At 39.4% G+C, this 12571-nt stretch overlaps 2 protein-coding genes across 4 annotated transcripts in view; one reads left to right on the top strand and one right to left on the bottom strand.

Moving 5' to 3' along the window:
• tmco3 (transmembrane and coiled-coil domains 3) overlaps positions 1-234 on the bottom strand; it is a 17651-nt gene extending 17417 nt beyond the window's left edge. The window contains exon 1 of the mRNA XM_053476877.1: positions 176-234. The gene's annotated coding sequence lies outside the window, so the exon portion shown is untranslated. The remainder of the gene's footprint in view (positions 1-175) is intronic.
• Positions 1-12571, top strand: part of dcun1d2b (DCN1, defective in cullin neddylation 1, domain containing 2b) — a 13211-nt gene extending 640 nt beyond the window's left edge. The window contains exons 1-7 of one of the 3 annotated variants that reach the window (XM_053476879.1): positions 73-288; positions 1439-1655; positions 3905-4073; positions 4167-4297; positions 7808-7890; positions 9664-9760; positions 9947-10406. In XM_053476879.1, the coding sequence (XP_053332854.1) occupies positions 232-288; positions 1439-1655; positions 3905-4073; positions 4167-4297; positions 7808-7890; positions 9664-9760; positions 9947-9954 (762 nt within the window). In that variant the 5' untranslated portion in view covers positions 73-231 and the 3' untranslated portion in view covers positions 9955-10406. Of the gene's footprint in view, positions 1-72; positions 289-1438; positions 1656-3904; positions 4074-4166; positions 4298-7807; positions 7891-9663; positions 9761-9946; positions 10407-10789 lie in introns of those variants that run through there. The other 2 variants (XM_053476878.1, XM_053476880.1) reach the window with 2 other exon arrangements.

The raw sequence follows: 12571 nt of genomic DNA, 5'->3' as shown, positions 1-12571 counted from the left end.
GTTGGACGTAAAAAAAAACAACAACAACCAAAAACTATATATTTTATCACATTTTTATATTTAAATATTTAATTACAATTATTATAATTCATAAAGTTAAGATTTAAGGAAGATTTAAATTGACGACAGACTAATAAACAACTAAATAAATAAATAAACAACGCTCATAACAAACCTCACTCCTGACGTCATCGCTACGTTCTCTGGCGCAGGCCCGGCAGAGTCCCGCGCATGCGCACCGCGCGCTGTTGCCTATCAAGTTGGTCAAACAGCGGGGAGATAAAAATGGTAGGTGAAGATGAAAAAGGGAAATAGCGATAAACACAAACTTTATATCCAGACAGAGAGTCAGAGAGAGGGGGAGAAAGAGGTGTAGTGATATTATTCCACATACCCGGCTTAGACGAGGGTTTATATTTAAGGGAGTTGTCCTCTCTCTCTCTCTCTCTCTGTGTGTATGTGTGTGAGGACAGTTTGTTGGTATTGTGAACGCTGACAGCATGCACTTGTTCCTCCTGTGCAGAGTTAGTCCTGTGTGTGTGTGTGTGTGTGGTAGTGAACCTGTGTAGGTCGGTGGATCACCAGATCATCAACCTTCCTCACATCACTTGTCCTGGTTGATCTGCATCCTGCATTTATCCTGAGCATCACAACACTAATGTGTGTATGATGATGGTGATGGTGATGAGGATGAAGGACACCTTTTCAAATCTTACTTGTTCTATCATTGGACACACTTGTCAAATGCACAGGGCACAGTTGAACCTGTATGTACCCTGTTTTTTGTCTTGTTTTTAAAAGTATACACCAATGCCACTTTTCTCATCCAAACTCTGATCTGATAGTAATTCCCATCCGGCATTTACTTGAAGAGATCGGTGTGTTTGTAGTTTTGCATCATCAGTGGCACAGTGGCTTAGTGGTTATTTAACGCTGTCGCCTTGTACCTCCAGGTACCCCCTTGGTTCTCTGTGTATTCTTCCTGTGCTTGAAACTCCGGTTTCCTCCCACAAAGACATGCAGATTAGGTTAATTGCCATTCCCGAATGAGTATGTGAGTGTTTGAATGTGTATGGCTTGTGATGGATTGACACTATGTCCAGGGTGTACACTGCCTTGTGCCCTAAGTCTCCAGTAATACGCTCCTGCAGTATAGCTGGTGAATGAGTGAGGGCTTGACATCAACACTGCATGGGGTTTGGGCATTGGGTGGGAATTGAACCCGGGCCTTTTACAATGCCTGGCTGTGTAGAATGGTATTGTTGGGGGGGAATCTTTCAGTTAACCTGTTCATGTGTCATTGTTCAGCAGAGTGGTTTCAGTGATCAACAAGCCAGAGTTGAACACTAAAACTATGAATATCTAGATTCCATTAAACATCCCAGGTGTTTATTATGAAGTAGAATTGATCCTTTATTTGTGTGTGTTCACGCCACAGCATAAGCTGAAATCATCGCAGAAAGAGAAGGTCCGTCAGTTCATGTCCTTCACTCAGGCTGGCGAGAGGACAGCCGTCTACTGCCTTACACAGAATGACTGGAAACTAGAAGTGGCAACAGACAACTACTTCCAGAACCCTGATCTCTACTATAAGGAATCCATGAAAACCGCGGTGGACCGCAAGAAGCTGGAGCAGCTCTATAACCGGTACAAAGGTAAATCAGGAGATTATGTTAGTATTCAGATTTGATTAGAAATTATTAGTTTCTTTGAAAATGTGTTTCTTCCTTAATCCTTTCCTTTAATCTGTTTTTTTTTTGTAGATAAAAATGCAGCCTTCTATAGATTTCGAGACATTGTTATGGTTATGTTTTATTTCTACTCTAACCTCAAACATGTTCAAGTCTGAATTTGTAACTCCCTGATTAAGCATTTTTACACACTCCGGAAATTAATATATAATATATTTGATTACTACCTAATATATTGATTGGCATCTTTTCCATAAACATATGCAGTGTTGCAACATTTATTTCCATCCAGAGTCACATTAATTTCTCTTCAAGATCTTGTACAGGTAGTCTCAGACTTATGAGCTATACGAGATACGAACAGACTAGATGTTAGCTACAAATCACGGAAGTAGCTCGCGTATATTGTACAATAAATAGTCACTGCAGTGCACCAGGTACCAATATTTACAATTATATACAATATTTTCAGTGTGTAAGTAAATGTATAAAATGTCTAAAGTTCAGTATATTGTATGCGTGTGTGTGTGTGTGTGTGTGTGTGTGTGTGTGTGTGCGCGCGCTGGGGTGCGAGAGAAATTAGTTGGCTTCACCGGTTTTAATGAATCAGTTCAAGAGCACGATGATAGAAAATGGCTGTCCTGATAGTAAATAATCCTAATTTTGGAAATCCCCTAAACAAAACCGAGTTCACAGTCCAATACAGTGGAAAACTGCTCTGAGAGAAAATAGCCAGGGTTCCCCTCGCGATTTAAAGGCGCAGAGCCAACACTGTTACATTTCACTGTGAGATTAATCTCTTGAGGCGCGGTTACAGTTTTTGGCCAAGTAATGGCAGTGTGGGGAAAGGGGACAGAGATTAAGTCAAGTGGATTGGTGTGCTTTACACTGTATATTTGTGTCAAAGTCTTATAAGATTCACTTTGTCAGACTTAAGAACAAATCCGACTTACAAACATGCTCCCAGAATGGAACTCATTCATAAGTAGGGGACTACCTGTATTGATGATGGTAAAGTAAGACGGCTGAGTAAAGCGTTCTCCAGCATAATGGGATTTAGGTTTGGGCTGTGGTGAATTCATGTGTGAAAATATTACACATCTTGGAATATGCTGGTGTCATTAGGGAATAAAACATTTATTGACGAAAAAAACCTGATTGTTCAGTATATTTAGGTCTTCAGCTGACCTCATTTTTGGCCACATAATGTTCCTGATCCTAGAACAGACCAACAGAAAGATCACGGATCATACCATTGGCTTCATCTGCCTTTCTCCTTACCCTGATGTTCCTATCACTCTGGAAAAGAGTAAATCAGACCATTTTCTTAAGGCTGCACAGCAGTTTAGTCCCAATCCCCTGAGTTCTTACTTTCATTATTCATTTTTTTTTTTATAATTTGATTTCACTAAGTGTTCAGTAAACATTCAGGATGTATTTCCGACTACATTCCTTCCTCAAACATGAAAGTTCACCGCTTCCCTTCCAGGTTTTAATAATGTTATTAACCCAATTTTTTTGCATCTCAGGTAAGCAGTCTCTTCAGTTGCTTGATTCTGGACAATAATTTGACACTTCTGAAACAAAGTCATTGCCACGACCACAGGATGCACTACCGCTCTTAAGTTTGGAATCACTTTCCAACACCTGATTTTTATTTCTTTCTACACTGTAAAACAATGCTGAAGGTGTCCAAAATATGCAATATTTTTTAACAGTTAATAAGATGAATCTACTACGCATGATCTGGAAAATCCTTCATAACGGCTTTAATTTGAGGTGCTGTTTGTTAATTGGTGATTTCTGAGGCTGGTAACTTTAAATGAACTTCTCCTCTGCAGCAGAGGTAAGTTTTGGTCTTGCTTTCCTGGGAAGGTCTTCATGAGAGACAGTTTCATCATGGAGCTTGAGGGGTTACAGAAAGGCTGACCTCCATATCCTAAAATAACAACTGACTGTTGTTGTTGTTGTTGTTGTTACATAATTACATAATTCCATGTGTGTTCTTCAATAGTTTTGAAATCCCCAGTATTCTCATAGAATGTAGAAAATAAATCACTAAACAAAAAAACAAAGACATTTGCAAATGATCCCAATCTTTTGAGCAGTAGTGCATGTCTTCTGATATGGTTGGTTAGGAAACAAGAAGAATTGATTTATTATTTGCTCATAATGAACAATAGGCAATTTCTGAAAAAAAAATTTCTCCACAGATCCTCAGGATGAGAATAAAATCGGCATTGACGGCATCCAGCAGTTCTGTGATGACCTCACGCTGGATCCAGCTAGCATGAGCATCCTGGTTGTGGCCTGGAAGTTTCGGGCAGCGACGCAGTGCGAATTCAGCCGGAAAGAGTTCCTGGATGGGATGACCGAGTTGGGGTAAGACTTTTAAAAACCTTCATGGTCCTTATTGTAATGCTACGTCATTTGCTACATCTGCAGTGATGTTGCTGGTGTGTCTTTATACTGTAGATGTGACAGTCCTGAGAAACTGAAGGCCATCTTACCCAGGTTAGAACAGGAGCTCAAAGACCCTGGAAAGTTTAAGGACTTTTACCAGTTTACCTTTAATTTCGCCAAGAATCCCGGCCAGAAAGGATTAGGTAAGCGTCCCACAATGGACACCCTCATCACAGGTACCAGGAGATTTCACGATAATATGTTAATCCAAATAATACCTCATGCCTAAAACAGTGTTGCATTGTATTGTAAGTTCTGAAAAATGTAAAAAAAAAAATTCTAAAGTCTATATATAAATTTAAAAATACTGTAAATGGTTAAATTACATCATTGGCTTTTTTCCCCCTTTTAAACCTCTTATGCCCTCTCAACCTGAGATTGTGGATTGACATGGTGCACTTACTATCCAATGTCCAGAGCCACGGCTGGGCAGTTAATCTAAAATGAATTGAAATCTCATCCAGAACCTCAAATCCACATTATACTCAATTCAATTTGATTTATATAGCACTTTTAACAATGCTCATTGTCACACAGCAGCTTTGCAGAATTAAAAGAACATTAGGGAAATGAGTTTAAAATGTGTGAGGAAATATATATGAAATATAATGATCAGATTGTCTCTGATGAGCAAGCAGAGGGCGACGGTGGAAAGAAAAACAGAAAGGAACATTGAGAGGAACCAGACTCAACAAGGGAACCCATCCTCTTTTGGGTGATATCAGATAGCAGGGATTGTTTTTGCAGTCATACTGTGTGTTATTAAGTTCAGTATAACAAGAGATGTGTTTACGTTAATATGGAGTCCAGGTTTGTTATTGGAAGCATGGGTACAACACTGTTTTAAGAGCTGTCTGCATCCCGGGTCCAAGACCATCTTCATGGTAAAGTCGAACCGTCCCCAGTCACCAGGCGCATCCTGAGCAGACCTCACAGGGCAAAGGATGAGTCAGACAGGTCCGGAGGGAAAAGGGGGTCTGGATCACTGTGAGCTCAGGAGTGCCTTGTGTAGCTCGACAGAGAATAAGAGAGGTCACAGTCACATGTATAAGGTCAATGTATATTTAGCGCAGAGTGCACCAGGGACTTCGGCAGGACTAACTATGATGGCATAACTAAAATAGAGAGCCAGAAGGAAAGACAAACATGAAGGCTTACTGGGATGTAAAGCAACCAGTCACTTCACCATCAACGAGGCTGAGTGATCTATGAGAGTAGAAAAAACACGCACATCCAGACATACCAGGTCACTATAATACTCTACGTCCATCAGTCCCCCAGATCTACATTTACACCTAATGATACAAATTTATTTACAAAAATGCTTGGCTAAATGAATAGGTTTTTTTACCCCTGAACAGTCAGACTGTTTTCTGAGTCCCGAACAATAATTGGAAGGCTATTTCATAACTTTTGGGTTTTCTTAGAAAAAGCTCTGCGCCTTGCTGTAGTTTTCATTCTACAAGGTACTGACAATCAGCCTGCACCCTTTTATAGAAGTAGCTGTGGCAGATCAAACACTAGCACTTCAGTCAGGTACTGTGACACGAGACCATTTAGTGCTTTATAGGTCGATAGTAGTAGTAATAAGGGTGATGTGCTTGTATCCTCTGGTTCATAAGGATCCTGGCTACATATACAGTATACTAACATTATATATAATGTAATGTTAACATATAATGTTAATACTTTCCCCAGGGTGTGTGTGTGTGTGTGTGTGTGTTCATGTACTGTCCCCTTAAAAAAACACATGACTCCACCCTAACCAGTCTGAGACATGGAAGAGGCAAGGAGGAGAAATCTTTCATCAGAAATCTTACTAGGGAACTATGAGGACAAAAAAAAAAACAATCATCTTTCATTAATCATAAAGCATACAATTACTCATGATATAGATTTGAGGTCATATCACCCCGCACTACCCAGAGCTCTCTGTATTCTGGTCAAACACATGTGACATTTCCCTGTAGGTTGTTGTGGGGTTGTGAGGTTTCCCGCGTAACGCTGGGATTAGCTCTGAACTCTAATATTAGTTACAAGGGCGGAGCTTCATGGTCTGTTTAAGCTTTTATTCGGGATTACATTTTGCAAAAAGTGTGGCGATGGTGACATTCGGGACACTGCTCAACAGATTTTAAATATTTCTCCAAAAAGAAACCTCTATCCGACTATTCAACTGCAACATTTTTACTGCCTTCAGTCAGTCTCTGGTCTGCTACCTGACACGAAGTAGACGGAAACTAGGATTAAGTAGTCCAGAAGCTCTATTATACTTTAGGTTATAGTAAAAGTTCAATTATTGCACCATGCAGATGGCGCTCATTTTTCTTAACAGTTAGCTGGACATGTTAACCAATAATTGATTAACCATTAATGATAAATGAAAATAGATGCAAATTTTACCTGAAATTAACGTTTTATTTGGACAGTTTTGGCGGCACAGTCTAGTGTTTCCACACACGCTGATTGCCACAGTATCAACACTGACCTCCATATATCAATCTTCTATTGTTTTATTTGTTAAAATGGGTAAAACGTTATGTAATTGTGCGCTGAACATTGATTCCCTCCCCTCCCCCCATCACACATGCATGCACACACACAGGAAAACACACATCCGTCTGTGAATAGCCTCGCCCCTCCACGAACATACCTCAATAAGATGTACAATATAAGATCTTGGGAAGAAATTAATGGAACTCTGGAGAGAAATAAATGTAATGTTATGTCATTGCGTAAGCTTATTAAGACGATGCTATGGCTGTAATTAAAGCAAGAAGCATATAATGAAGTAATTGGAGTGTGCAATTTTTTTTTTTTTCTGTCGAGGGCCTAGAGAGATCTGATTGGCCGAGCTCTCTCAGCGGGGCGGGATGGGAGGCACTTAACGCTTCCACATCAATCACGGCTCTATAGCCAATAATGGCCGTCTGTGAGCTCAAAGTCTGGATAGCGGTAAGGTCGGTTGGCGGCGTCACATGGTTTGGAGGAAACGTGATAGTCTTCTGACTGGTTGTAGGAGTTTTGATGTGGGAGCCCCGTAGTAATGGGAATTGGATACGACTAAAAAAAGAAATCGCAGCGAGCAAGGCTGTAAACTAGTAACTACCGCTAAGCTAAAGTTGGATTACACCCGGGTTGTCGAGGTTCCCATTACATGCAAAACAAACCTCATCACTTAATAATTTGTAAATGGTTACATTTTTAACAGCAATTAATCAAGTAATAAAGACGTTTCCTGTTCACTAAACTTGCTAGTTAAGAATAAATATATAAATGTAAAATTTATTGTGGAATTTGTATATTTCTTGGTTGTTTTGTAAATTTGTGCATTGTTAAAAGTGCTGTAGGAATTAACTTAAACTGAAGTATGTTAAATATAACCGGTCACTTTTGCAAGAGCATAAATTTGTCAAGGCTTTTTCTAATGGAGAACTAATTTTTTTTACAGAAGCTTTGGTGCACCTCTTAGTTATTTTCCAATTTGGTGTCCTGGCTTTTTCTTGGCGTAGACACGATGATACAGCTCGTCAGTTTGCACTGACTCTCCCTCCTAATTAGTGCTTCACAGTAGGGCACTGTTTAAACAATCACTCTCTGTTACGTCTCTCCTGTACTTCACTTTCTCTTTACCATGTCTGTCTGTTGCTCAGACTTAGAGATGGCTGTGGCCTACTGGAACCTGGTCCTGACGGGTCGCTTCAAGTTTCTGGACCTCTGGAACACGTTCCTGCTGGTATGTAATTTTTTTTTTTTTTTTTTAGTAGTTCCCTGAACATAGAAACAATTAAATAATGCCACGAAAAAAGTATTTGCCCCTTCCCACTTTCTTTTATTTTTGGCATATTTGATTGGGATCATCAAAGTAATTTTAATATTACACAATGATGACCCAAGTAAATACAAATGCATTTTTAAAAATGATTTATTTTTGTTAGGGGAAAAAAACTGTCCAAACCTACCTGGCCCTATGTGGGGGGAAAAAAGTAATTGCCCCCTCCTTGCTGAATCATGAATTAACTGTATTTTTGGAAAGCTGAGGTAAATTTCACTTTCCAAGCTCAGGCCTTTTTTCTGCCAGACCTGTTGAATTAAGAAAATACTCAAATACTTAAGCCTGTCTGACAGAAAGCACGTTAAAAGATCTAAAAAAATGCAACACTATCTAAAGAATTTCAAGAACAGATAATTATCCACAAATGGAGAAAACCTGAAACAGTGGTGGACCTTTCCCACAGTGGCCGGCCTACCAAAATTACTCCAAGAGCACGACGGCGACTCATTCAGGAGCTTATAAAAGAACCCAGAGCAACATCTAATGAACTGCAGGCCTCACTTGCCACAGTTAAGGTCAGTGTCCATGATTCAACAATAATAAAGATGGCAAAAAATGGCATCCATTTGTGGGAGAGTTCCAAGGCGAAAGAAACTACTGACCAAAAAGACCACACAAAAGCTTTTGCCAAAAAACATCTTGATTATCTCCAAGACTTTTGGGCAAATATTCTGTGGACTGTTAAGACAAAATTATACGTTTTTGGAAGGTGTGTCCCCTGTAACACCGTGTGTAAAACTAACACAGCATTTTATTAAAATAAGAAACATCATACCAACAGTCAAACATGGTGGTACATCATGGAACCATGAATTCTGCGCTCTACCAGAACATCCTGAAGGTGCAGCCATTAAGTTGTGACCTCAAGCTTAAGCACATCCTTGCTCCTTGATCCTTTTTAAACGGGTCATTTATATTAAAAAATGTTCAGAGGAGAGATGGTGAATATATCGGTAGAAGGATGCTGAGGTTTGAACTGCCAGGCAGGAGGTCTAGAGAAAGACCAAAGAGGAGATTTATGGATGCAGTGAGAGAGGACATGAAGTTAGTTGGTGTGAGAGAAGAGTATGCAGAGGATGGGGTTAGATGGGGGCGGATGATTCGCTGTGGCGACCCCTGAAAGGGAACAGCCGAAAGACAAAGAAGAAGATTTATACTTAAAAAATGTGGCTGAATTAAATGAATTCTGCAAAGATGAGTGGGCCAAAATTCTTCCACAGCGAAAAAGTTAGTAAATGACTCATTACCAGTTATCGCTAACACTTGCTTGCAGTTCTTGCTGCCGAGGGTGGAACAACTAGTTATGAGGTTTTGGGGGAAGGATAACTTTTTCACATAGGGACAGACAGGTTTGTGTAGCGGTTTACCCTAATAAATGAAAGCATAATTTTAAAATTAGCATTTTGTATTTACGCAGGTTATCTTTGTGTAATATTAAAATTTGAAAAATCAGGAAGGGGCAAATCAGTTTTTACAGCACTTCAAGTGTTTCGATAACAATACATTAGTAAGTGAGAAATTTATGCACAAGTTTTAGTAATAACAATGAAAAGAACGTAGAGTGATGAAGTACAGTATACAAGTTAGACACAAAGTTATACAAAAACACAGCTGGATTAGATTGTAAACTGAGCGATGAAACTGATGTTATTATATTTTTTCTGTTCTCTGAAGGAGCATCACAAGCGCTCTATCCCGAAAGACACGTGGAATCTTCTTTTAGACTTTGGAAACATGATCGCCGATGATATGTCGAACTATGACGAGGAAGGTGAGCTGGGTCGTGTACAGATGTACGCAAAGACTTGTTTACCAAAAAGGAAATCAGATCCACAGAATGAGGGAATAGTTTAGTCAAAATTAGTTAAGGTAAAATGATTTAAAAGAAATTAAACTCAAGCTTATATTAGTTTCTAAGTGAAATCTGCCAATTATTGCCACTGTTCCATTTATCAAGAAACGTGAGATCACTCCTCAAGACTCAAGAATGAATCAATCCAGATCCAGGAGCACTGCTGGCTTCATGGGAAGGTTGGGGGTTCAACCCCCACTAGCGCCAAACTACTTTAGATGAACTGCTCTATCTTGGCTGACCTTCTGACTCCAGCTTTCTAACTGGGAAACAATTATTGTAATGTAAGGTACAAATGATTTAATCTCAGTCTAAATCCTCCACAGATTGTAGAACCCGTCTCTCCTCTTCAGCTCACTTCACACTTTTTTTTGTGTAGTTTAGACTTGGGTAACTGGAATGTCAAAAAAATAAATCTGTTGTCCTTGAAGCATTCATCTGTAGATATGGACATGGCGTCCCAGCCAAAAGTATTGGAACGGCAAGGCTAATTCTCTCCCCTTTTTTTTTTTTTTTTTTTCCGGGTTAACCAATGTGCCACCGGGGTGGTTCCGGCCCCCCAGGTTATGGCTCTACAGGCTTGGCCTCTTAGCTTAACCGGTGTGTAGTCCCCCAGACATGATCCAAAAATGCCATGTCAGTTCTTTTTTTTTTTTTTGCCTCATTTATGTCTGCAGGCAATAAACACAAAATAAGTATTTGTGCTCCATCTTCTTTTTTAATATATAATATAATATATACTTGTGTATATGTATAAATATGTGTTGAAGGTGTGATGTTTCTGATCATTTAGGTATGAAGTTTGTAGTTACCGTAATTTAATTCAAAGATTTTTCTTACTTTCAAAACTACTTACAAAAAGAAAGACAAAAAAACCTAATTTTTTTATAGGTAGGTAATGATTACAGGCTTTAAAATTATTGATGTTTTTCGTCGCTCTCTTTACAGGGGCGTGGCCAGTCCTCATAGACGACTTCGTGGAGTTTGCTAGGCCAATCATTACAGCTGGCAAACGCAAAAATGTATAATTCCCCCCCCCCTTCCTCTTGGAGAGAGAAGTGTCATCTTTCTCTGTTTAGACATTTTTATATTAAAAAAATATTTAAATAGAAAAAAAAGAAGACTTTAAACATGTGAGTCCCAAACGTGCTACCAAACGTGAGAGATGAGTACAGTGTAACGCAGAGCTGCATCAGGAATGAGCCCGAGTGCATCATGCGCATCACCACCAGGGGGAGACGGTGGCGTCGAGGAGCGAGGAAAGGAGCGCCGTCTGTTTCCAGTCGCCCCGCCTTTCAAGTGTGACTACATCTGAGTTTCCGTTCAGCAGTTTTTAACTCAGCTTTACTGAGAACTGAAATATCACAACAAAGATGAAGATGACTGAGGAGGATGAATGTTTTCTGGAGTTCGTGGAATGGAGGGATGTGTTTGGCTGCCACTTTTTTTTTCTTCTTTTTTTTTATATGTTGTGGTCAGCAGCTGATGAAAACAGGTTCAGGTTCAGATACAAAAGCATGCACGGAAACATACTTTATAGTACACTTTAACCATCCAGCATCCACCAGTGTGCACATTGCAGCCGCCGCTAGCAGTAGCATCTCAAGTGCCAAGGCTGAAACCCAGGAGATGTTGGAATACAGGATGATGTTATTTTTTGTTTCAGTTGATGAGTTTTAAGTGAGATTTTTAGCAATGTTACAATCAAGTTTCTACAACTTTGACAACTTTTAATTTAAGACCGAGGATGTTCGCGTGAACTTTCAAAGATGTAAAAAAGGTTCGAAATCCGCGATCACGAAAGTGAGAAAACACGCAGCGATGCTCTGAACACCAGCAGACGTCATGTTGCTCCAGCTGTAATGCACTGTGTGTGTAAAAGTGATATACAGACGTGATGTGGAAAGAATACAGAAATATTGTTGCGTGAAGTTCATTGTGCTGGTTAAAGATCAAACATGCAATATCGGATTATAGGTTTGTTTTAAATAGTAGATTTATTTGATTTTTCTTGTTTTATTTTAACATCCATTAAAATATGCATATATCAATCTGTTACCATCAAAAATGTACTTCTGGTTCAGTTGATGATTTTTAAAATGAATTCCCTTTAGACTTAAAGAAAACACTAACCTCTAGTGTGAGCGTGGATTTTCAGTGAATAATGTTACTTTTATTTGTGTGCACACTAAAGCACTAAAGCATATATGTTCTAGAGTTTATTATTATTGTTAGATATATCTTCCAGAGTTCTGGACAAGGTGCTATGGTGTTCTGGTTTGCCTCGCGTGTTCGTTACAGATCGCCATTGTTGTCCAGTTTGATGTCACGTTTATTTCCCCTCATGCGGAAAGCAGCGTCTTGCTCGCGCGGTACAGGTACGCTTTGCAGAATGTTTCGAACGTCGAGTTCAGCTCGTCAAATCAGTATTATTGCATATGTAAATAAAGTTTATTTAAGAAAAAAAAAGAAACGGCAAATCATGCAAATGCAGTTTGTTTGACTGTGGATTAAAGAGGGTGTTAAATAAAGCATGTTTTTAACAAAAATAACCAAGACTGTGACTACTCACTCACTGGTCCTATGCAGGGTCACTGGAGGACTTTGTGCACTAGGCAGAGTACACCTTGAGTTTGGTGCAAATCCAGTCCAGGGCACACAAGCATGTACACACTCATACACCCAAGTTGGAAACAGAAAAATCGATTTAGTGCCAATTCCTGTATCATC

The sequence above is a fragment of the Clarias gariepinus genome, chromosome 18 (genome assembly GCF_024256425.1).
Source record: "Clarias gariepinus isolate MV-2021 ecotype Netherlands chromosome 18, CGAR_prim_01v2, whole genome shotgun sequence".
NCBI classification, from domain to species: domain Eukaryota; kingdom Metazoa; phylum Chordata; class Actinopteri; order Siluriformes; family Clariidae; genus Clarias; species Clarias gariepinus.
The sequence above is the reverse complement of the archived record's forward strand: the minus strand, read 5'-3'. Positions and strand labels throughout refer to the sequence as shown.